This window comes from Syngnathus typhle, linkage group LG8 (assembly GCF_033458585.1).
Source record: "Syngnathus typhle isolate RoL2023-S1 ecotype Sweden linkage group LG8, RoL_Styp_1.0, whole genome shotgun sequence".
Taxonomy (NCBI): Eukaryota; Metazoa; Chordata; class Actinopteri; order Syngnathiformes; family Syngnathidae; genus Syngnathus; species Syngnathus typhle.
Window position 1 is genome coordinate 5,915,278 of NC_083745.1, and position 25,936 is coordinate 5,941,213.

At 41.0% G+C, this 25,936-nt stretch overlaps 1 protein-coding gene and 1 long non-coding RNA gene across 2 annotated transcripts in view; one reads left to right on the plus strand and one right to left on the minus strand.

Annotated features, from left to right (window-relative positions):
- The first annotated feature begins 540 nt into the window (after window positions 1-540).
- LOC133158607 (uncharacterized) lies at window positions 541-7,962 on the plus strand. Its single transcript, XR_009715253.1, has 2 exons — window positions 541-1,344; window positions 1,899-7,962. It is a non-coding gene; the product is annotated as an uncharacterized LOC133158607 (long non-coding RNA).
- An 875-nt stretch (window positions 7,963-8,837) lies between these two features.
- The window catches only part of LOC133158623 (regulating synaptic membrane exocytosis protein 1-like), a 31,433-nt gene continuing 14,334 nt past the window's right edge, over window positions 8,838-25,936 (minus strand). Inside the window, exons 7-32 of the mRNA XM_061285923.1 lie at window positions 24,253-24,293; window positions 24,027-24,140; window positions 23,816-23,915; window positions 23,514-23,637; window positions 23,043-23,060; window positions 22,211-22,257; window positions 21,989-22,104; window positions 21,786-21,916; window positions 21,434-21,605; window positions 21,147-21,300; window positions 20,846-20,899; window positions 20,005-20,167; window positions 19,463-19,567; window positions 18,969-19,028; window positions 17,477-17,566; window positions 16,213-16,296; window positions 14,244-14,347; window positions 14,020-14,141; window positions 13,780-13,940; window positions 13,464-13,678; window positions 13,148-13,180; window positions 11,800-11,968; window positions 11,568-11,680; window positions 11,336-11,437; window positions 11,107-11,246; window positions 8,838-10,392 (exon numbers count right to left, since the gene is read on the minus strand). Of these exons, the coding sequence (XP_061141907.1) occupies window positions 10,174-10,392; window positions 11,107-11,246; window positions 11,336-11,437; window positions 11,568-11,680; window positions 11,800-11,968; window positions 13,148-13,180; window positions 13,464-13,678; window positions 13,780-13,940; window positions 14,020-14,141; window positions 14,244-14,347; window positions 16,213-16,296; window positions 17,477-17,566; window positions 18,969-19,028; window positions 19,463-19,567; window positions 20,005-20,167; window positions 20,846-20,899; window positions 21,147-21,300; window positions 21,434-21,605; window positions 21,786-21,916; window positions 21,989-22,104; window positions 22,211-22,257; window positions 23,043-23,060; window positions 23,514-23,637; window positions 23,816-23,915; window positions 24,027-24,140; window positions 24,253-24,293 (2,951 nt within the window). The 3' untranslated portion in view covers window positions 8,838-10,173. The remainder of the gene's footprint in view (window positions 10,393-11,106; window positions 11,247-11,335; window positions 11,438-11,567; window positions 11,681-11,799; window positions 11,969-13,147; window positions 13,181-13,463; window positions 13,679-13,779; window positions 13,941-14,019; window positions 14,142-14,243; window positions 14,348-16,212; window positions 16,297-17,476; window positions 17,567-18,968; window positions 19,029-19,462; window positions 19,568-20,004; window positions 20,168-20,845; window positions 20,900-21,146; window positions 21,301-21,433; window positions 21,606-21,785; window positions 21,917-21,988; window positions 22,105-22,210; window positions 22,258-23,042; window positions 23,061-23,513; window positions 23,638-23,815; window positions 23,916-24,026; window positions 24,141-24,252; window positions 24,294-25,936) is intronic.

A 25,936-nucleotide genomic window follows, 5' to 3' on the forward strand; every position in this document is an offset into this window, starting at 1 on the left:
AGAGATCAGGGGGGCCGGACAAGACACACTTCGAAGGAAGGGTGTGTGTGTGATGCGAGAGAAAGAGAGAGAGAGAGCGAGAGCGGCAGAGAGAGAGTGTAATGAAAGCAATATGCAGAGGGAGGGGAAAAGGAACGTGGACGCCAAGCAGGGCAAGCGGAGCCGCCGAGTGAGGCGAGAATGATATAGCCTTACTCGTGCACATGCAAAACCCGGCGACTCGCGTGGACGGGCGCCGTGTGCGTGGCCACTGGCATGCACAAACACTTGGAAAACTTTAGTTTGAGGCATGTGCATGCAAGCCACCCCAAATGCAAAACGACTGGCTAAGCAGTGGGTGTCTTTATTAACCATATTGCACGACCACTCTTTATTTTAGAATGGAGCAAATAGATTATTTAACTTTTTTTTTGTAATCAACAGTAAAATTTGTGGCATAATTCAATAACTCAATGATCTGATCACACCAAGATGAAAATGTCCTCTTATTGCCGTATAGGTGTCGTCTCCCGTCCAAGTCACGTCCATCACTCACTTTTCGTCCACTGGAGCCGATTCCAAGCGCGTTGCGCACGCCTTTGGAAGTGCCAAGAGAACGAGTGGATATATTTATCGGGCACTTTCAAACATGCTGTCCAAGAGCCCTTGCCTGTATGTTCTGACTCGGTCCGGGGTGAAACTCAAGCTGCTGACCTTGGCAAGAAGAAGTGCGGTGCTGGCCCATAATAACTATCAGATGTGATTCAGGTTCGAGCTGGAACGGGGGAGGGTTCGTCGTTAGTGGGGGTGGTGTATATAGGAGAAGGAGGAGGAAGAGTGAAGAAGAAGAAGAGGAGGGGGAAGAGATTGTAAATACTCTTGTAATAAAAGGGGGTTTGGTAATGTAAGACGACAGGCTTTATATCGGCAAAGTCGCACGCGTACAGCGAGCAGCCGGTCGGGCATCCTCTGAGGAGACACAATGGGGGTGGAAAGATGCTTCGCGCTCGGAAGCCGCCACAAAAGCCACGGATGGGAAAAGGGGAGAGAAGACGGGAGACATAGTGGCTCTTGTGACTGAAGAGAAGACGGGAGGAAGGAGCGAGCGACCTCGGCGTTGGTGGAGGGAGCATGGAGTTGCGCTTCATGCGAGAGCCCGGAGATTCGCTCACTGACCGAAGAGGACGCGCACTTAATACGGGGGGTGGTGGTGGTGGTGGTGGTGGTGTGGAGAGAGGCAGGCCAGGAGGATGAGGAGGGGGGACTGGGGGTGATGGTAGAGAGACAGAGAGAAAGACAAGGAGAGAGAAAGTCGCCGGAGGAGTGGCGGAGGAGGTTCAACGTCAAGGGGGAAATGCATGACCAGTGAGTGAAATATTTTGCAAGTTGCAACTTGCTCGCATGGCTTGGATAGGACGGGTCGGGCAAGTCCGCGCGTGCGTGCGTGCGTGCGTGCGTGAGCGTCCATTTGTGGAAGTGCTCGTGTTGCAGCAGGTTTCTCCGGATATAAGGACAAAACACAAAAGTCTGCATATGATCTTGTACGGTGTATCGTAATAGTATTTTTATTTTTCTTATGATAAAACGCCTTCACGATTAGAGATGTGAATGCATCAGTCAGGATAAATGGAAGTGATAAATTGATGTACAATTTCCAGAGCTGCTTCACACAAGCACGGAAACAGAAACAAAGCGGTACGCAGTAAAATGAAATTAGGACAGCGGATTTTGATTAAACGCGTTAGCAGTTCACTGACCACTTTGTGCATGATAAAAAAAAGAGTAAAATCCTGGATTTCAAAATTCTCCCATTTAGACTCCCTAGCATATAAAGTGGATATATTTCTTACATATCTATTTCTATTATGTGTGATTGAAATACTTTCAATGATATTTCCCCCCCCCCCCCCCCAACACAGTTTAAGAGATTCCCGTCGACCGTATCGCCTTGAGAAGCCACCGCCCCATTAAAGCGGATTAAGTAACGACTTGTATGAACAAGTGCGTTGACTTTCAATAATACACATTTCTAGTTTATTCCATGCGTGATACCCTTGGCATTATTACACTTTCATTCAAATCACTGCAAGCCCATCCAAACTATATGGACCAACAAGTTTAAGGGACCCCGACCATACAATCCTGACTGGTAGCCACGGTTAAAAAGTGCGTCATTTTACAGCTCCCCAAATCCAACGCACGCTAACATTGACCTCTCGCCCTATACCCGCTCCATCTATTTTACTATACAAAATATCCGCATTTCTCTTCCTCCAATCTCTCTCTTCATCCTCACCTGCCACTTTACACTTTCTCCATCACACGTAAACGCGCGTGCACGCAGGGGATTGCTCGCAGCCTGCAGACCTCGGACGTATGGAAAGCGCACTGGGCTTTCTCCATATGGAAATTGGAAACGCACTGCCCGTCATAAATCAGACTTTACAATTGTGCGGCGCAGAGAAAGCTCCCGTGCAGGCGCGCGCGCATGTTTGCATGTTGATTTCAATGCATGATCTTGGACTTTGGCAAAAAATAGCTTCATACATGCAGGTAGTTATTGTAAATCTGATATTCAACATCCCATTAATCACTTCAGCCCTTTTGGTCCGAAGATCTTAGTCGCCCATGTTAAATTCAAGAGTGCACAGTGGCGTTGGTTGTTGTCAAACTATAAGCACATGCGGAGAAGTGTGCGCGTGTGTGTGTGCGCGCGTGTGCGTGTGTTGTGTGTGTGTGTGTCGTAAGGGACGTGAAAAAAGCTGAGAGACAACAGAGCATCAGACCGATGACGGTCACATGGGCGCCTTCCTCTGCACGCACGGCAGCTCCGGGGAAATTGAGTAACTGGGGGCGCATTTCAATATATGGAAATGACCAGGGGGCCCCTGAGATAAATCAGCTCCACATACACCCCCCACCGCATTCACCCCCTCGTGCTCTTCTTTACACCTTCATTTCTCTCTTGCTCTCTCGGGTCGCTGCAGTCTATATTGTTTTGAAATCTATCCCAAAATCTGCTTCAAGAGACTTTAATGGATTTATTACACCTATAACGTGAATATATGCCCCGCTCAAAAATTTGCTCATGCAGATAAGGTGACTTATGGTGTTTCCTTTTGGTACACTTGTTAAAGTGCGTGTTAAATGTTTCAGATACAATAAAACCAAACTTTAGATGATTTTTTAGTTCACAAATGTTCTGCATACGGTTTGGATATTAGCCTCAATGGGTTAAAGACTTTTTTCTTTCTTTTTCCCCCCCCAGGTGTCGTCTTAATTTCTATGCAGAGCTTCAAATCCCTGTCACATCCAGTCTTGCGCTTTGGCAGTGGAATTTCATGTGCACACACGCACGCACGTACACTCTCTCACACATAGAGACACGCGCGCATCGTCAATTTTCAGCCATCCTAAAAGATTCGCAAAAACGGGGCCAGGCTGGATTTTACAGCGAACTATTATCACGTCGCTGGATGTGCGCACACGTCGCTGCGTCTGGCTGGTGGTATTAGATGAAATCAAGCGGGATTACGCAGCCATGGAACAAATTACCCCCCCCCCCCCCCCCCCCCCCATCCAAACACACACACACACACGATGCGAGATCGAAGTTCAGGACATTTATACACGTATGCAGTGAATGTTATTTATCATTTTATCTCTTTTTTTTGACAGAACTTAAATTCACTTCATCGCAAAACGGACAAAGTGAAAGTGCCGCTCGTTATCTCACACCAGGGCCACACAACATCAGATGGTGCAACCCAACTCTTCCTATCAAGTCCCAGGCTAGCCTCCATCACCACTATCCATCTGCCTCTAATGCACGGGCACGTTTATGGCCGCCGTTAGTTAAGTCGTTGTTAATTTTACACTAACTGGTTGTTATGAAGATGAATGACGAGGCGGGAATGACACGCTTGGGACCTTTGCGTTGCAAGATAGAGCCCGGCAGTAGAGCATATAAGGAGGTAGTAAAGTGTATTCTGATGTTAAACACGACTGCGTTTAAATGACCGCATACGCCTTGGATAATATGAGGTTAGGCAGTTCAACAATTTAAAGCATTCCGAAGTCTTTTTTTTTTTTTTAAACCAATCCAGCACAAACGGTGTATTTATTTGAATGTATTATTAATGGTCACATTATTCCTCTATATGCATGTACCTTAACAAATACACTGAGCGGGACTAGTCAGGTGTTGATAAAGCAACGATGGATTGTGCTGTTAAATAATAGGAGTAGTGGATTTACTAGATCGGAGGTGGCATTGAACAGGAGTAAACGCGGACTGGAGTTCCCTCTAGTGGCCACTTACCGTTAGTGTATGAGAAAGGGGCCTTAACGAGCTCCTGTCCATTCCGAAGCATCAACTCCAAATCAATGGCACCAATAAGTTTCAGTCTAGAATTAAGTCATTAAAATACAAGTTATGGTTGTCCAACACAGTGTTAAACCCAACACTGTCTATCGAGGGTCATTGTCCTGTTTGTTTTCCACGTTTTTTTTATTGGAGCAAACCTGATAGGTTCATTATCAAGCGTCTTCAAATCCTTGAATGATTTGAACCGGGTGCGATGCAGCAGGATGATAAATAGGTAGGACCGGGAGCAGGACATGTATACTGTCAATATGTTTTTTTGCATCCTCGACCAAAACAATAGCTATAGTGTAATTGATGAAAGAGGAATAAGAATAAACAGACAGACAGACAGACAGACAGACAGACAGACAGACAGACAGACAGACAGACAGACAGACAGACAGACAGACAGAACTACAACACGGACAAAATATACACACTTAGCCACCTCATATACATATACATATATTTCTGATAGTAAAAAAGTTTTAATTTATTATTATTATTATTATTATTATTATTATTATTATTATTATTATTATTATTATTATTATTATTATTATTATTATTATTATTATTCAGTTTCCAAATCATATGATTGCACAAGAAATTGCAGCGGAGGAAATCCGCAACAGTCCAAAGAACACTGTTTCTACCTTGGAACGGTTGCACGCAGTCGTACCTCAGAGAGTTTAGTGATAAATCATGTATTTTTAATGAATATCAATAGAAGGAGTATCCCCCCCCACCCCCTTTCCCAAAAGGCAGGAGCCGGGCTATCTAATTAGATTAAGCGGCGGTGCGGGGGGAACAGCGCGGTAATGACGGCTGTATCACGGCCGCCACTTTCTAATGGGCTCTGAAGCAAACTAGGGGGCCTTTCAAACCATTAACACCGAGGGGGGAAATAACAAATCTAATCTGACATGACACCCTTCTGTTTCAGTCTGCCTCTTAACCAGAAAGCCTCCATTACTGGCAAAGTCCCTGCGTCTAATGCCATCTGACTCCCCGACTTGTGTGTTCATGTAGCGCATCTCTGGAGACCAAGAGGACCTATTATTATCATAATTGACCAATTATAGGTTACACTCTTAATGTTTGTTTACACATGCACAACCCCCGTAAAACATTAATCGTGCAATAAACAGTGCATTGGATTATTGAGTATTTTTTCATTATTGTTTTTAATTATTTTTAATGGGAAATTTGCACGTGATAATTTAAATTCTGGGAATGTAGCATATAAATCAAAGAATACACAACCACAATAGGTCTTACAATTTATAAAGGGGCAATCTGAGGTTTGGTGAACTCCAGAAAGTTTGATGCATGAAGATAGATGTTCATCTGCGTAAAATAGCAATTTGGAAAATAAAATTTGGAGTCTAACACCGTTTACACACATCCGGACTAATAATGCAATGGACGTTTAGCCAAGTCTTTTTTTTTAATGCAAGCCAGCAAAATCATCTTGGACCGCATTGCTCACCTGTAAGTATTTCTACATTAACCTATCTCTCTGACAGACGAAGCATATTTAAAGGCAGAGTTAAATTGTTGCCATGCACATAATTGTAAATATTTTCTGCTAAAGTCTTGCAGCATTTTTTCAACGTATAAGTAAATACAATTCAGGAAAATAATGTATCATATTTTTCATTAATGTAAACGAAATATGTAAACCATGCAAGTTTCAAACAGGCTATTGTCAATATATACAGTCACGCACGCCGACTACTCCTAGAACCAATCGGCTATTTCATATAGTCATCATCTGTGATGCATTGCAGCACGCACCATTGCAGTAAGCACACCGATCCAAGAAATATGATAAACAAAAGTATTGTTGAACAAGCACGAAATTATTCAAGCGAAATGTCGATTACGGGATATTTGTGTTGTGTTGCAGTCGTTTTTAATATATCTTAAATACTTAATGTAGACAACGCTGTCCTGTGCCATAATTGTTGATAAATAAACATGATACATTTCTGCTATAAATAAGTTAATAATCCCAAATGTAAAGCAAAGAAAACAAAAAAATCTATATAAATATCCAATTTTGAAAGCTTTTTTTAAAGGGAGCGGTCAAGTGCGCAATCTGATTTGCTCGCTCAACGTTTTAAAAAGGTTTATGTTCTGAATGACCACATTTGACCTATTTGTTGCTCAGTCATATGAAATCCCAAAATTCATTTATAATTTAAAAAAAATGTTGCCATCACCTTCATCTTCTCCTTCCAACGGTTTTTGTTTCATTAAAAAAGTGAGGACGAGTATTGTCCCTGTTTTCCAATACCAATGTCCAATCACGCCACGAGGTGGCAATAAAGAGCTTTGAAGCGACTTCTCAGCGTGCAGCTTTGCAGCATGGAGGTCCAGAGTGGCAGAGGCCGACAGTGAGGCGGCAATCAGTCATCTCCCAAGCCATCAAGCTCCTACACTCAACAAGACTGATGATGACCACGCCATAAAACTGTTGGCGATGATGCTCACGTGGATGGTGAAAATCTGGAACTCTAGCGTCTCGGCAACATTTTAATAATTGCCATTTTACAATTTATGCTGTACGCTTTATGGTTTTAATGGTCTAAAACGGTGCTTGCCAAACTTTTTGCATCAAGTACCACCTAAAAAAAAAAAAAAACTTATTAAAGCTCTCAGAGTCCCAAGACCCACATTAAAATAATGGCATTTTGCCCCGCAAAGTTTGAGATAGTGCAATTCCATCTACTCGTTCATGTGTAGCCAATACGTTTGCTGATTCATTTATTTTTTTAATTTTAATATTTTTTTTGTCGCTGCCAAACGTTGCACATTTCCATCCTTTTATCAGAAATATAGTGCAAATGACAAATGTATTCGCTTCCCAAGGAAATGTTTTTGCACTCATAAAATTTTAGGTCATACTGATACAATTAAAATGACTTGCACGTAAAAATTAATTGAAAAATACCTTAGGTTTCATTTGTGACTATAATTCCATCTATTACAGTTTTTATCGCAATCTTGACGGTTTTCTTGCTATGTATGGCTTGCCTTCGCATGATCAGTACCATGGACAGCTCATCTCTCCTGCCCCTCCCGTTCCGTCGGCTGCATTTACGCCGATTGACCGCACCTCCGGCTCATTTCTACACCTGCTCCCGACTTGTTAGCCGCCCTATATAAACCCCGCACACCCAGCACTCTGTTTCAATTCCTTCTGTTGCCCTACCTGTTGTCTGGCCCAAGTTGCTATCCTGTATGCTTCTCGTGTTGCTCCCTGTTGTCCAGCTTTCCAGATAAAATCCATTCTGCACATGGTCGCCCTGTCTCCGCCCATGACAAATTATCTTCCTTTTACATTGAACCAGTCAAGAAATTACAATTTTTGAAGGGTCATTTTTACAAAAACTGAGACCATGAACATAAGCACACTGCTTCACTCAGACTGTTTGGGAACTTGGAACGTTGTTCAAATGTGCTGTTTAGCTATTCAGAGTGCTTCCAAAAATTGAGCCCAGGAAGGTGTGCTCTTCTGCTTTCTTCTTTATGTTTACTGCTTTGCCTTACTGTTTTTAAATAGTAATACTATTTTAACGTAGTTGTATTAAAACATGGGAAATACTGTATGACTAAGCGTTTCTTCTTTGAGTGGATCCAGGATCAAGCTGAAAGGACCTTGTACTTTTTTTTTTTTTTTTAGTAGTCCACAAGAGTCTTTCTTTGCATTGTAGCATCTTTAGCCACGACAAGTTCCCGTGACAAGAGTTGCTTCACGGTAATAATGAGGCCTCTTCCTTGGAAAGAGCAGCTATCTTCTTCTGCACAGTCTTTTATTTGTAAATAATAAAAATGAACTCTTCAATATAAAACATACATGTCAGTAGAGCCACATCTGTTATACAAACAAGAACCGTTGCAGTGAATACTTCTCCATCTTTCATCTAGCGTCATCGTTTGGGTTCGGGGAGCCATGGGCTGTAAACAATCAGTATTCCAGGAATAATACTGACAAAGGAAAGGGCAGTCGGCCACGCTGCCAAGTTTTTCAACACAAACATTTTGCAACATAGGTCTGTAAAATCAGATTCTTCGTTGGCTTTAGGAGTCCGGTCCTCACCGAAACAGGAGGAGAGGAGTTCTTTAAAGGAAAAACAAGTCTTTCTAAAATTTTGCTTCAACAACTTAGAGAGTGGGTCGAGAAAGGCCTTTTAGCACGCCCCCTGTGGCTCAGAACCGCTCAGCAGCTTGAGTTCAGCAAAGGGTGCACATTCCTCTCTCAGGAAAAACAAACAAAACAACAGGAATGTTTACGTGTCACTGACATTTCTCTCGTTAATATCGTCTCATTATTTTCTATGTACAAGGTGTGCACGTGTGTATTGGAGACAGGCAGATACACTTTTTCTATATTCATATATATATATAGATCTATCTTTATAATTTCTCTCAAACTCTTAAAAGTACTTCATATACATGTAACTGTTTTTCACACATTCTCTATTGGTCTGGAGCCCGACAAAGTGACCATGACAGTTACATCCTCATCATCACCCACCGGGGTCTCAGCTGTGCTCCGTACTACAGAACAGCGCTGTCGTTCAAAGGGCTTGAAAGAAAAATAGAAACAATGACATTTTACCGTGGAGAATTCCTGATATGAATATTTCGACCCAGAGTGGAAGGTGTGGCCCGGTTGGAGTCGGCCCGTTATCGGGGCCGGGGGGGATGGCTTGGCTTTTCTCGGTTTGTATTCATATTCAGTACAAGCAAACTGTACAAGAACATGCAACATACAAGCTGGCCTAAAATTATGTAAAACTAAGACACGTCCTATCTCTCTTTTTAAAACCTTTTTTTTTTTTAAGAATTGACTGACATTCATGTCATTGACATTTTCTATTAAAAAAAAGACAAGGAAGAGATCAAAACAAAAATGACATTAAAGTAAAAAAACAAACATGCATGCAGCTGGGCGTCGGACAGGGCATCCCAAGATCATGCTGCTCCCTTTCACAGTTGAAACAGAACGGGGCGCGGGGGTTCCGATTATGTTGTTTGGACAACCTGATAGTGGCCTTTGCTCAAAAGCGTTGTTCTAAAATGGTAAAAAAAAAAATACAAAGAGTTTGCACCACATGGTCCCGGAACTCTTGACAAAAACAAAAAAACATTTCAAATCAAATATACAATGCACATATGGAATTTGGCCTCTTTTTCTTTTTGTTCAGACAAAGAGCAAAACCCATTTGTCTCTATCATACTGTCATAGAAGACTCAAGCTTTTCTTGTGCTTGCTTTCATGTCTCACAAGGCTCCTTTAACTTAAAATTTAAGTACACCATGCCAAAGAGCAGCCCCTCGTGCTCAGCTACACTTGTACCGCTACCTTGGCAATGCCAATGGAGCAGCCATTAATCTGCATGAAAATGTGTCAGTTTGAAATGTGACCAACTCCTTCCATTGTTTACAGCACTCCTGACTCGTGAAGGATTCTAATTGGGTGCACAACAATAAAGTTAGACAAAAGAGATTTTGATCAACAAAGTGAAAAGAAAATCTCCATCTTGGAGGAACAAAGGCAAAGGTTTGCACAAAGAAAAGGCTCAAGTACAGTAGATAAAGAAGTAAAGGTGTGAGAAATGATTGTCAGACTCTGACTCAGCTTTGATTGGCTAGACTTTTCCCGCCTGCTCTCTCTGTCACTCTTATTCCCTGTCTCTCCGTCTGGCTTTTTATTGGTAGACTGAGGTCACCCTCTGCTCCATTGTGGTCCAATAGTTAGGGTCTTCCGTTTTGTCATTTAAGAGTTTTTGAACATTTGACGGTCATCACGGTCACTAGGACCGAACACCCGGCGGTGGTCCTGAGCTGTCCAATGATGTCTGAGACGCCAGTCGCGTGAGTGGAGCTAGAGTGGGATCTACCAACGAGGATGGTGGAAAAAGTTTGTACCATCCAATCACCGTGCTCGATAGGTCCAAATCTTCCAATAAGATCTGTGCTACACCCATAAAACATTTGTGGTCCAATCGTCCATAGTCCCCCCACACTATCACCTAAAAGAGAAAAAAAGTGTATAATAAACATTCTTCATATGATAATGACTCTCTGAATTGAATTTCTATAGATTCAGAAGGGATTGGGGCACTCGTAAATCAAGGGGCATGAATCAGTCACTCACAGAGACAACCACAGAACAAAAAGAGGCGAGACAAAACAGAAGGACCGAAGTGACAACCGTTTTGAACAGATTCTTTTGTTCTGTACCGTATTTAAATTCAACAAATGCTTTTTTTTTTTTAGTCCTTATGGTTCATTATGAAAATCAAAATATTGGAAAATGACAACCTTTGATGTTATGCATGATTTATATTATAATTCTCCGGACTGTGACCTAAAAAAAAAAACATTCCGGGCACTTTTAGTATGTGAACGGAATTGTGTACAAAGAGGCGGTAGGTATCACACAAGGGCAGTTAAGGAGTTGAGGGCAGTGCTGACGAGACACAAAGTTCACAACACACAGAGGACAAGGTAACACCCAAAAAACACAAACCACGGTACTTAGTCCAAAAGAAAATCTAGTGCGTGTTGAGAAGGGGGGGAGGGAAAAGAAGAAATGATTTTCAAAATCTTCTCTCCATGAATAAATACAATGATCATCTCGTTTAAATATAGTAAATCCTTTCTATATTTGCACCGAGAATCTATTTTTGATGGTTGAGTCAGTAAAGCAGAGACACACAGACACGCTCAGAGGGAAGATTTACCTGAAGCACCTTGCCCTGGGGACTCTCGTCAAATAGCAGATGCTGCTGGTACAGAGGCTCCAGGGTCTTTCGTGCAATCTTAGTTTTCTTTTTGGCTTTACAACTTCCATTATCCAGTAGGTACACCTTGACATAGGGAGCTGTTGATACAGCGATGACATTAGAGGAATTTAAAAAAGAAAAAGACATTTTGAGTATGATGAGGTAGGATTAAGAAAAAGTTGGTAACCTGGGAGGGATTTGGAGCCTGGTTTGGGGGTAAGGCCTCGTGCCCTGATCACCTCCACCTCCAACTGTCCTTTCTTATCCATCAAACCAATTTGAACATCACCTGCATGTGTGGGAAATACATGAATAACACAATAATCGAATCATACTGTATGATCCTTAACATTAAATAAGCCATCTTCATTTTCGGACATGTTTCTAAACGAGCATAGAAAACAAAACAAAAGACTCACCCATTGCAGGTGTTGCCAGTGTTTGCCGGCCAACCAGCTGACCAGGTCCTAAACCACCTAGAAAGTCACTGAACTGGCTGTCAGCACCCAGTCTCATTCCTGAGAAGATAAGACTGATCCATACATACAAGAATACAGACATAGAGGCAGGCACACACACACACACACAGACACACACATTAGTTGACAACTTCCGAGATCATGAGAGAGCACCAGACAGTGGTGTACTTACTTTCCCTCAGAGGTGTAGCTGTTCATGCTACCATCGGTGGATTCCCTACTGGCCTGACGGTTCATGGCTGAGCCTCCTCGTGGGTACTCCACCGCCATGCCCGTCTCCACGCTCCTTTGGATGCTGCTGCCGCCGCCACCCTTGGCCACCTTCTTACCTGCTGATGCCTCTGCAGCCAAAAAAGAAACGCGTTTAACTTTCACTAGCGTTGATTTTAAAGCAGGCCTGACAAGCTTGATAACAGGTTACATATAACAATGCAGGTCAACAAATCCTCCATGTGACCTGAACAAAAACCGTTTCTACATATTTTGCACACCTTGTGATTTTAAAATCTATTATTTAGCCACTGTTAGCATTGCACGAGTATTTTGCTCATGTTCAAAATGTGATACTTTGAAATAAAAGGAAGTAAGCATGCAATCAATATTCTGTGCATCCAAAAATAATTGGTTCAGTCCTTTCTAAAAGCCAACTGTGAAAGTTTGATCCTGACGTTCAGGTCATTGATTAGACAATACAAAAGAAATTAAGAAATCCAAACACAATACAACAAACAAATTGCCTTTTATTGGCTTCTTCAAAAACTGAACCACACTTAGAAACTTTAGCGGCATTGAAGACATCTGGGAAGTTGGAAATATTCCATTTGATGTCCTGAAAGTTTACTAGTCAAACATCAATAAAAAAAACATGGTGATGAAAAACTATTTGAATAAAAACTATTCCCTATATAAATTAATTAATTTTAATAATATTATGATTTAGTGCCTTTCCTCATCATAGGTTGGAGATTTCCGACTTCCCAGTTTCTTGGAATGCTGCAATAATGATGATGAAGAGGATGGAGTAAGGAAGCGTGCTGAAGACAGAGGTCAAGAAGGACGGGGACTCAGCTCTAGTAAACTGCATTTCATCTCTTGCTGCCGATTTCTGTCTATATGTACTCTATGTAGAATATATTCAGAAAGAAAAGCATCTGACTCTAAGCATGGGTATCTTAGTGGTACATGCTGCTGCTCTGACGCACATCGTATGCGTTCGATTCCCAGCCACTGCTGGTACAAAGCCCGGAAAGAATAAATGGATGGGTTGTGTAGTATGGTCCCAAACAAATCATGCTACTAACGCTCTGGTATGACAAGCTGAAAATTATAACAAAATAGTTGCACAATTTAAAAAAATAATACAGGCTCAAATGGTTGAGCTAGCTGCTTGATAATTTTGCTGTGTGCTTCAATGGTGCATGAAGCAAATTATATTAAGGTGAGTCTTAAATTCGTCTTAAATTTTTTTCTTATTGTTGTAACTTCCTCACCATGCTACACTGTCCTTCTAATTTGTTTACCTTTCTGTCTGTCCACCGCCTTACCAGCCGCTTCTGAAACAACACAACGAAACCCGTGAACAACAACTAAAACCAAAATACTGGAAAGACAGAAAAAACGTATTAGCATGTATGACAGATAGTTTTATACTGTCGAGACAGCAAAAAGTAGAAAACGTTCATGACTGTAAGGAAAGAAAATGAGAAATTGAATGGCATTGAATGTATACTGATTAAATGTATTGTCATTTTTTTAAATTTTTGCTTATGTGTGCTCAACCATTTTTTTTCTCAGTCAAAACATGACTGGTGATAATTTTTTTGCGTAGTCTCTGACCTGTCTGGCTGAGCTGTGAGGTACTCCGACTGCGTCTCGACGGCAAGATGGCAACAACACGTTGGCTGAGGCTGGAGCGCCGCTTTTTGATCCCACTTCCCAAGCTTCCCAGGGCGGTGTCTGATTGGCTGCCATCTGCGTGCTCCATGCCGTAGATCTCGCCACTCACACTGGTGCTCTTCATGATGTGGCGGCCCGTCGCACGCATGGCTCGACTGATCATTGATTTTTTTTTTTGTGTGTGTAAAATCACGTCACATCATTGAAATATGAATTCATCCCCAGCAGTGAGTATCATAAAATATAATGTTTGTACCTGAAGCGTCCTCTGGGTCTCTCTGACTGGATGGACATGTAGCTGGTGCTACTAATCCGAGAGGCACTGCTGGTTCGAGAGATGGCTGATACGTCGCTGACATCACTGTCTGAGGACTTATGGGAAGCATTCTCACTGCTCGTCCTGTGGTCCTTGAAGAGCTGCGAGAAAATAACAGTGTAATGGGTCACATGGCAGACATTCCGGCTGACTATCTGTGAAAGCAAAGTAAAAAGCCACCTCTCGTTTGTTCTTGAGCGCTCGGTCCAGGTCCTGCTGGCTGGAGTTACTGACAGCAGCTGACATCCTGTTCGAATGAACCCTCATTTGGAGTTGACGGACGCGCTCCTCTGCTACCAGGGCTGGAAAAAAAACAAAAGAAAAGAAAGATTGTATTGAAAGTGTTTTGTGCTATTGTTTAAGTTCAATCATGTAGCACAAAGACAACGCCCGTTCATGTTTACCTTGTTCTACACTGTTGCTCTTGGGGGGAAGCTGGGGGAGCTGCCTCACTTTGCGAGATGAGGATGATGTCATTGAAAGAGGTGTACCACCTTCGTGGTGGCCCCTAATATTCAGTAACAAATAAAAAATGCAACAGAGGAAGAGACAAAAGAACAGACAGAGAAACGACATGAAATCCAAAATAAGATCCATGAAATATTCAGACCATGATAAATCGATAAAATATAGAAAAAATATCACTAGGTTGACAACAGCAACAATTGGGGAAAAGGTGGCAAAAATATATCAGCCGTAGGAGAAGCAAGCTATAGATTCATCAGCAAGTGAAGCAAGATTCTTGACACACACGCGCGCACACACTCACACAAACATGCACGGGAAATAGGTGATGGAAGTGGGAGATAGTGGAAATATCGAACTCTGTACTTTGCAAAATCTCACAATACTGCACGGATGAAATCATTCAAAACATTCTATAGAGAAACACATCATTAGTGACAGCCGTCGACAAACCTGGCCACACTAATAAACACAAACACAGAACAGGAGATAATCTGGAGAAAGTTTAGGAGTTAACTGGTTATATGGAATGCAACATAGAATTAAACAGCGACAGCTTGTATCTAACTCAGGGTTAATTGAAATTGAAAGAGGATTTGCTGGATGAATCCCCTAACCAAGACTGCGCCTAATGAGCAAAGTTTTACACACATACAGTACACAAGCAGACAAAAAATTGGGTAAAAAAAATAAAATAGAACTACGATGTCACATATTATGAATAATGCGAAAACAGAAGCATACTGGAATGAAGCACTGACTTTGATTTTTGCACGTCAAGCATACAGACACTGAGCAATAACTGGATAAGATAGAGGAGCGCAAACTTGCTGTTCCATAACTTTTGGAGAGGACTGTATAATGGCATTTAGTCAAAATATGTATGCGTGTGTGTCAAATAAAATACAGTGTAGCTCACTGAGGAGAATTTCAGGGACCACAGAGCAAAAAATAATGTGGATGACACATAGACACATCCAAACTTGATGCCATTGAAAATTCTAAGCCATCTTGGAGGAGAGGAAGTTGAGCACATAGAAGCTGCAAGTGCAATTCCCAGAACACCAACACTTTATATCAATGCAAAAAGCAAACACAACTGCGCAGGATTTCACACCAAAAGCAGTCCGAGCTACCGCAAGTTAAAAAAGAGCACAAAGTCAAGCTTATTAAGGGAAGGAGACAATACGAAAACCAAGACAAAACAATGTCAACACTATCCACAACCAGGAACACAAACCATTGCAAATCTTTGTGAAGAGACTTCAAAAGTGCACAAAGGCAAAAACCTTTACACAATGTGAGTGACAAACGGTGTAGAATTTGTTTTTCAGACAAGTTCTACATTGTATGCCACAGCCACTGCGTCAAAGTCGTGACCACAGAGTACCCGGGATTTAGGATAAGAGAGCTGGCCAGCAAAAAACAAATAGTGATTTTATCTTGTATTTGTTTAAATGAATTTAAAGTAGCTTCTGCTGTTATAATAAGTGGAAAAGCAATAGAAATATAACTTCACGCTGAAGAGGATTTTCTGGCGTGAAGATTGATGTATTGAAGAATAAGGCAAATAATTTAAACCCAAAATGGAAATTCACGAATAGCTGTGCTTTATTTCATACAAGATAAAAATCACTTTCTACTCATATTTTTTTATCAAAAATATTCATCCAAAAATATTTTTAAAAAATGGAATCAAATTTTACAGAGGCTCGGTGTAATTCACCCACACAGGTGCTACCGCATACTGCCTGCACCCCTCCCAAAAACACAACTGAAGAGAATTAATTGATGTGTACGAGAGCTTTTCTCAAGTTAGAAAATAAATATTTGATGGTGGTACTCAGTGGTGTCACAAGTCAAGCTCAAGAGAGTTGCGAGAGATGTCACGGGTCCACAAAAGGGTACCTGTCATCTTCAGGGGAAGCATGTTGGATAAAAATCCGCGGACTCGGGGGACGTCTCCGGGGCAACGAATGGGACAATGATTTTCTAAGTGTGCACAGGGAAAAAAAATAACTTCACTGAAAAAAAAATGGACTCCAGTATACACATATATCTTCAGGTCCAACAAATATGATTTCACCACACCATCAGTAGTGAAAAATAAATATAATAGAAGTCTTGTTTGATGCTCGAAATGGAAACAAGATGCTTATAGCTGAAGATAAAATTTTGACAAATCTTCATTATTTAGATCTAAACCCCAAATTAAATTGATGCATCTCCTAAAATCAGTTACTGTTGCTTATGTTTAATACAAAGTATGTATATGTCATATGTAATATACACACTTTTGTTATATATATTATATATGTGCGCAGATCGCCTTTATCAATTCAATTGTACATTAACAATAGGTCAAATGCAGCAGCATGCTTTTATTTTCTACCACTTGAGGGCAGCAGAGGCAAGCCTATGTTCTTTGCTGCAGATTAAGCCGTACATTTGTCTTGCAACAACCTTCTCATTGTTGTGTTTTTCTTAATTGCAATTTATTTATTTATCTATTTATTCATGTATTCATCATTCCATTCCATTTTTAGTAATATAGGTGTTTTAGAGATTATCCTAAAAGACCACCAGTAAACAAATTCAAGACTGCAGCAGCACGACCACAGGAGACATGACAAAAACTAGAAACACATTCAAGGCTCACGCTATGAATACCAGTCACAAACAACTACAATTGTTTAAGATAGCAGTGCACTTTACATAAATAGTGACATAGCACAGTCTCAGCAGACAAAGCAGATCGATAATGGAATGTATCTGACATAGATTACTGCAGGTCATCCTCTGGATTAAGAGCTTGTAGGATAGAGAATTAGGTGTGTATGTGTGTGAGTGGTGAAGTGAATCACAGCACAAGAGGAATTAACTTGCGATATACAACAAGAAATGCAATTGTCTTTCACCACTGGCAAGTATATAACTATTAACTTAAAGGATCAATGTCTGAAATCTGATTGTCCACATCATTTGAATTAAATCGGTTATTTTGACAACAGGTGAAGACAAAGGGAAATCGGGCAACATTGAGTGCCTTGGTGTGTTGTGAGAGTGAAGCATCATTTTGGAAAAGTGGGGAAGAGTGCGAGAGAGCAATACCAAAGGGAAATGGGGGACTACAGCATCACTACAGGAGGGTGGTGGATACAAAGCATGGTACCTTTCCAACTCAGGTGAGGGGACATGATTATCTGGAGTCAGACAGTTGGTGCTAGCACTCCTAACCCTGTCCAGAGAAGGCTGAAGATCACTAGAGGCATCACAGCACAACATGCCATCCAATGGAGGAAGAGGAGGATGGAAAGGAGAGACACGGCAAGAGGTCAACCACAAAGAGAAAAACAATGGACAAACACAAAACTTACTTCAAAACAAAGTTTGGCTGGATTCACAAAATCATAAATCTGAGAACTAAGCCATGCCTGCCTGCAGGGCACAATGATTTGACTGGATGTATCTAAAAGGTGTGATGAAGGTGTGTGTTATCAGGACGGAGAGTCCAGAACAGAGCTTAGTTTAGCTTTTGACATGCAGGCGCGGTACACTGCTACTGATCATAGCAGATTTGCAAAAACAGCATGCATTGCAAGCAAAGTTAGAACAGATTGAATCTAATTGAACAGCGAAAAGAAGTGAGAATCTCTAATTCCAAATAAGTTCCTTTAAAGTCCTTAAAGTCTACAACTCTGCTATGAACGAGTTTGTGCATCAGTGTTTGTTTGTTAGTTTGTTTGAAGCATATCAAACCCATATATGTACATACTTACCTCATCACGTTAAAATATTTTCAAATAAAAGTGGCATCTTGTGTGGGAGTGTTTCTATGTGCCTAGTTGAACTCCAGAATTACGATAAGCATGCATGCCAGTGACAGAAGCAACAAAATGGACAAGATTGTAGGAAAAGGGAAGAAAAAGAAATTATTGTGCGTGGCTGTTTGGACAACAGAAAGAAGAGTTCTACGGGGCAAATGAAGAGGAAAGTTTACTTGTGGTTTTATGTAGTTGAGTATGTTGTGGTTTAAGGCACAGGTGATAATGCAATAAGTTTTTTTTTTTCTATTCCTAAAATCTTTGGTATGCCTGCCCAAAGTGTAAAAGTTCTGAAGAACGATTAACATTGTGAATAATAATTGTGTTAGTTCTTAATGTTTGTGTAAGTAGAAAAGAGAAACGTGTAAAGACTAAAACTTTAAGAATTTTTAAACAGAAAAAATGAGTCAAACACAAAATCCATCACTCTTACTGTAGGTAATAAGCATCGTCCTGTAGCGCCCTCTTGTGGATTACAAGCAGTATGCAAGTGATTTACATGGATCCGATCCACTGCTTTGCTTTTCTTCCTCTCAAAATCTTAGCGATAAACATTAATAAACATGACTGCTTTACTATTAACTTACTTTCCTGTCAGCTGTTTTATCTGCTACCAATGTTTGACATGTAATATCGCCATAATTCCTTACCGCTGTTCTTTTTGTTGTTGTTTGCGATTAATATCGGATTGGAAATGATCACGATTATCTTGTCAGTTTGCCAACATACAGTATAACCAAAAGGCACTTTTATGGAAATGCTATGCAAGTACAAGTTCTGAGGCAGAAATTCACACCCAGAAACACACAATATGGAATATGACATGATTGACCAAGTTACCTTAAGTGGATGCACTCAGCACTTTTGCCTCGCATTGATTGGTGGATCATGATGACCTCACTGTGGTAACCATGGGGATGGATGACACATGAGGAAATCAACAACAATTCCCCAAAACAGGAGAGCAAAGGGAGAAGAGAGTGAATTGGAACACGAGGACACTATGCACAAACAAAAACGCAGACATGAACACACGTTCCGACGCCAAAACACACAATTAAAATGTAGTTTTACAAACAACAACAATCAGTTGTCTATAGCACCAACAAGGTCCAAGGTCAACAGTGCAAAACATACAATAAAATGCATACAGTAAAATAAAAATCAAACTTGACTCATACAATGGGATTTCAACATCCATGACATTCACACACTCCACACATTCGAATGTTTTGCCACTTTCCAGCTTTGCCTATGATGAAGCAGCTCAAAAGTCGAATAAGTCAATAAATGAACATCCTAGGACAGGACAGATGCAAATGCAATGAAAATACCTGTCATCGAGGTTTTCCTGATCCGTGTGGTGACCTCGAGTGGAGTCGTAGTAGCGGCTCGGAGACCGAGAACGCCTGGGGTGCGAAAGCTCATCGTCTAGACTCCTGAAAAATAAAGACAATGAATATATATTTAAAGACGGATATGACTTAAGTCACTGTGGTGGTCAAGCAATGTGGCAGACAATTCTTGGCTGAGCTCATTTGGCTCAGAATGTAAAAGCAGAGCTGGCAGCACAATGAGTTCCGGGCTAGTTGGAGTTGCCATTTCATTAGAAGATGGCCTCACTTTGTTGCTTTCCAACATTACTCCTCTCTCACCCACTATTGCCTTTCCTATATACTAAACTAAATTGTAGCACCTGATGGAAGCGTGGCTGTACATCACATTTTTTCTGGACATACTCTAGAAAAAAAAAAACACTTTGTGCAAATGCAATTAATTAGAACAACCCTAAAAATCATCTTGGTAACGATCAGTGTATTGAGAAGCCGCAGCCTCTTTCAGTCCAATATGTCATTTTCAAATCATAACTTCTCACCTCTGCGCAGGGACATTGGCCGGTCGGGATCGTATACATCCCTGCTCCTCGCGGTGGGGGGATACAGAGCGGGAACGTATATGATGTGAGGGCGTCCTCTGGCATTCGGGCACCTCCAGGGTGGACGTGGGTTCCCGTTGTCGCTCTCTGCCACGTCCCTCTGCTGTCAGGGGCCAGTGAAGGTGCATGGAGATCATTTTAAGATTAACAGGTCTAATCTTTCTACCTCAAAAATCATGTTTATCTTTTGATGTCAAATCTGAATGTGTTTAACCTATAGCAAAATTAAAGAAATCAACAAATTTTGGAGGATATGCAAATATAGCAGTAAAAAGCGACGTTGAGATAGAAAATTGTGCTGTGTTTTAAAAAAATCATTTTTTGTTGTTGCAGTGAAACATGGTCTAAAGATAAAAATAGCAATATAGAGAGTGATCAGCCTTGAAAGCATATGTGCATCCTTGCTGGGCTTTGTTTTGATCCCAAGGTCCCTGGCTTCATTTCCAACAGTGCAATACCTCAAAGCTTGCAATGGCCCACTAGTTTCTCTTTGAGTGGGCCTACCATTTTTCTTTCCCATTTATACTTAACCAGCCAAACCAGATGGTTTGTTTTACAAAAGAGTTTCTTTCAAGCCCATCTGGGATAGAGTTGATCTAAGGTGTTCGGAAAGAGGAGGAACTTTTCAGAAAAAGTCGCAAACCCCTCCACCACGTTCACCAATATGAATTTCCTTTGACGTTACAGTTCATTAATAAGCGTACACAAATGCATACCACGAAACACTGCACAGAAACAAATGTGGGAAAGGTTGCATAGTACAAAAACAATCCCCACCCACCTTTAGAAACTACTGCTGTACCCTCAAACTCAGGCTCTGTTACACGCTGCGAACCTACATACACACCGACACACACAAACACACGCATGCACACATTCCAGATGCAGATACACGTGAAGTATTAGGGGAGGGAAGTAAAAGCAGACATTACCATTGACGTACAGTACATGTTATACAAAGGCAACGTATGATTTGTTTTGGAAACTAAAGATTGCCTCTTTCTCAATGCACGCAAACACACACGACATGACACAGCTTCAAAACAAACAGTTAAGTCGAAACACAGACACGCAATACTTACGCTGCAGCTTCCTGCCAGGGTTGTCGGCGTGTATGTGTCGACGAGGCAGATACGGGGAGGGGCGGGGGAGCGGTATGGATGAGACATCGTGCGTTTGGAGGGGATACAAGTGTGGCTTGTCATCCAGCAGAGCTGTCTCCAGCTCGATCAGGATCTGTCAAGTCAAAGTTTTCCCGTTACAATAACTGATGCAATAAAATCTGTTAAATACTAACTGCTATGTAATTCTTGTGTTTGCTTTAAGAAAAAAAACAATACGAGAAGATAGAACTGTGTGTGTGTATTACTTCTCCCATAAAGATGCTGTCCTCCTCTGGTGACCTAGGCTGGTCCCATACGGTCAGCTCCAGCATATGGTTGCGGAAATCCCTACGATGGATGTGAGTGTAGAGGAATGTTTGGTTCCACTTGGGTTCGCAGGTCTTCTTCACTGCTTTTGTCCTGCGTTTACTCTTGTCACTATTTTAAACACATCCAAATCCATTTTTGTCTGTGTGTGTTTGTGTAGGAAAGGCCATTGTTGATTCAATTCACAAATAGGACAGTGTGGGATAGTTTTAAAACATCAAAAATCATTTAAAAAAAATCACTGTGGCCACTTTTGAAATTTTTTGAAACAAGAACATATGCCAGCTGTACCTGCGATCAGGAAGAAAGTACATTTTGACGTATGGACTTCTGGGTCGTCCATCAGGCCGGAGAGGGAGCTCTACCGCCTGAAGCACATTGACTATTAACTGGTGACCTGTTTTGTCGTACCACAGCTTGACCTGCAGGCCAAAACCACACAAAGACATTTGGTCCAGAGATTTTACAATGTGACCCAGTTAACAGCCACTCACAGAAAGTTTCCCTGGCATTAGCTGTGGGGCGTCTAGAATCATTCTGGGACTGGTGGGAGATAAAAGATTTTTTGATGGTCGCTCCATCTTCTGGGACTCAAATGAACTCGAACCTGCTATGAAGCAAAAAGAAACAGAAAATGATTTGCAAATCTCAAGGTTGGAAGGTGGAGCCTGTGTTCATGGGTAGAAGATGGAGTTTTCCTAAATAAAGACACCTACTAGATTCTAATGGAGGATGGGATGTGTCTGGGATTCTTGGGATATCACTGAAAAGGCAAGAAAACGGGTGAGCCGTTTGCATGTTTACAACTGGCTGGATTGAATGCAGTAAAGTTAGTAGGTTTGTGGATGCACAGGCTTGCATGCTTGATTCAGAAATCCATACAGTATTCAAACTAGTTAGATACAGCAGATGTTCAAGCTAAACTATCACATGGTTAGAAAATATGGCAACGCAAATGATCATGGAATGGGGACATTTCTTAAATAAATAAAGTGTGTAGAAGTTGAGTACCATATGTTTCAGTCATCTCTAAATTATGTAGCTGCATCAAGCTAATTCTACAAACACTAACAATTTTTACACCAGTTTTATAATAATATAATTCTATATACAACTACTATTGTAATGATAATAATAATAATAATAAAAATGATGACAAAACACACGTATAGATAAAATAAATAAAGCAAGCGTCATCAAATAAACTCAAATCATGCTTTATAAATTCCAGCAGCCCAAATTCAAAACAGCAAGGTTAGCAAAGTTTGAAGCATTATAAAGCATCAAATGATTTCTTCGATAATGTTTCCTAATGTGGTTTGTGGAAAACTATTCTACCGTCATAGACATCTTTCATTTTGCATCTCTTTGATTTATAAAATATGAAATAATCAACAATTGCAGTGATTTTCAAAGAGACAAATTTGCGCATATGCTCATTTAAAGGAAAGATTGACTCTTTTTGGGATGCAAAATGTCACCAGCAATATGGTTCCTCCATAGGCATGAGGGATAAAAAGGTCCTAATAAAATGGTAGTATTACTTACTGATATTTTCTATACACCCTTTGCGATTGTTTGGAGAGAAATTAATACATTCAACTTATGCTCCGCAACAAGGCAAATAATTAAGTCAACCTTATTGAAAAAAAAACCAGTATCAATACAGTTAAAAATCCCTTTTCAAAAAGATGATACAATAAAGAATAAATAGTACATAAGTGATGTTGAAGTCAATGTCTGCTATTAGTGTTTCTTTGTTGACCAGGATTTTTAACCTATTTTTTTTATGAACTTAACATGTTTGTTTTTTTAACTTAGTTTAAATCAACAACACATATGAAATGGGTAGGTTTCGATTACCAAAATTGAAACCGCCCACAAACGGATATCTGCACAATTCGATGAGAACAGAAATTCTATAAAATCATGTCTGAATTTTGTCTGTATGTGTGTACATATTCTATCACATGAGATATTTTTAAAAATGACATTGGTTTATAAGCATATGCAACTTACCCAATAGGCCGAGATACAACTAGCTCGACTTGAGGCTCCACTTGCGATTCCAGAATGATGTTGTAAACTTCCTTCATGGTGGCTCCTGGTAACAGTTTCCCATTCCACTGCAAAACTTCATCCCCTGAAATTAGACATTGCATAATAGTTTTTACGTGATTAGTAATACAGAATTAGTACTGGATTGTTAGTCCCACTTAGTATATAGTGTGGCCTGATTTTCTACATTTCACGGGTTCTGGATAAATATGCACAAAGCACTGGATATTATGAAGAAACTTTTTTTCTTTTGCTCAAAGTACCTGCTCTTAGATGTCCAACCACATCAGCCAGGCTGCCCTTTTTGACCTTGGTGATGAAGGCACCTAATCTCCCTGACTCTGTTATTCTACCTCCCACCACCTATAAAGAGAAGGGGAACGTGAAATATTTGCAATCCATTTGTAGAGGCTAATGAAGCCATATCTTTTATCATGAATGCGTGAATGCAGTTTATTTTATTGGCACCCTGACCTTTAATCCCAGCAGAGCCCCGGCTTCTTTAGGCATGGTTGTGCTCCTCTTACTAAGGGTGATTCTGCCAATCAGATGGTCACCCTCCTTGGATGGTTGCCAGGTTACAGGGTGCTGCAGCAAAAAAAACGAGAACTGCAAAGACTTAGAATAGTGACAAGCTACTATTTTAATTATTGTTTTCAGGCAGACCACTTTTTATAGTTATGGCTGTTGTTCTACTTACATGCCACACAGTGGGGTCATGAGGGTAGCATTCCCAGTCACCTGGAAGTGGGAGATGATGGAACATGAGAAAGAGAAAGAGAGACAAACCTGAATAAAGTATTTAAAAGAAAACTTGAAAGTTCTAGTCTTGGAGAATATTATTTTCCTTATTTGGTCATTGTGAAAGACAAAGTGACAAAGTGAGCGACATCACATTCTCACTGTCCCCACTTGGGATGACTTGCAACTGGTTCAAGCAACTCTAATTATTTTTGTTAAAAGTCATGAGAAGCTTTTTTTCCCCTTCCAATATAACATTTCAAACTGATGAGAAATACGATTCGGGGGTCCTTCCAGCTGTAGCTTCTACTGTACACATGTGCAGGGATGAGTTGTTGAAATGTGTGCAGCACTTCAACACCATTGTTATGACATCAAGCAAAATAAGAGTAAGCATCCCTAGGAGCAGGCAGACCATGAGGAGAATGGCTTGTGACAACTTATAGTGGCATTATGTAATCTTAAAACAAACCCACTTCTCAGTTTCATAACTCAATCATGACTGTAATGAAATGCTTGAGAATGTTATGTTTGTAGTCATTAAAGAGTGAGTGAGTGAGTGAGTGAGTGAGTGAGTGAGTGAGTGAGTGAGTGAGTGAGTGAGTGAGTGAGTGAGTGAGCGAGTGAGCGAGTGAGCGAGTGAGCGAGTGAGCGAGTGAGCGAGTGAGCGAGTGAGCGAGTGAGCGAGTGAGCGAGTGAGCGAGTGAGCGAGTGAGCGAGTGAGCGAGTGAGCGAGTGAGCGAGTGAGCAAGTGAGCAAGTGAGCAAGTGAGCAAGTGAGCAAGTGAGCAAGTGAGCAAGTGAGCGAGTGAGTGTTTCCATTGTGATCTCACAATAATTTTAAAAGTCAAATGATTTAAAAGCCTGCATGCCGGCTGCCAGCAACCACATTTCGTAATTGATCCCGTCTTAGTCTCAAGCTAAAAAAGGAAGCAGTGTCTTGCTGCCATGCTGGAGTGTATACAGTAAAACCTGCTCTGACAGAAACAGCTCATACTAAACCTCCACTTGGTCAATGTCATAATGCTTGGAATTTGACTTCTGCAGAATGTGCAGCAACTATCAGATGCCGCAGGCTTGTTCAAGTTAAGTGAAACCTGAAGTATTGTGTCTGCTTTGTAAACATGCATTGGGTTAAATATGCAAGTCTGATGTCAAAATCCCTCTTCTCTTAAAAGGGAAGATTAAAAAATAATCTTCATTTAGTGCTATTGCTATTAGATGCTCAGCAATGAGTTTGAAATGGAAAGAATGGTTAGCAGTGAAGTGATATCATCCCAGTTGGAAATTACAAGGTTAGAGCGTAAACAGCCATGTCCTCTAGGGCTCCGGGACACTTTGCTATGTGAGGCCACACAAGGTCAACATTGGAATCAAATGGGGTCAAACGGACCTATCACAAACATGCACACTCGCAGTACAACTGTCACCACCAACTCACTCCCTTAGGGCCAAGCTGAAAACAATATAATATGACACTCAGCAAAGCATTTAGACACACACACACAAACACAGCACACAGTCTAACACACGCTTGTTAACATGCACGCTGGTCACAATGACAGTCAGGCTGCTGGCTCTGGCCTGAAGCATGCATTGTGTATAAAACACAGCGCTGCAGTTCTACAAAGATGGACAGAGAAC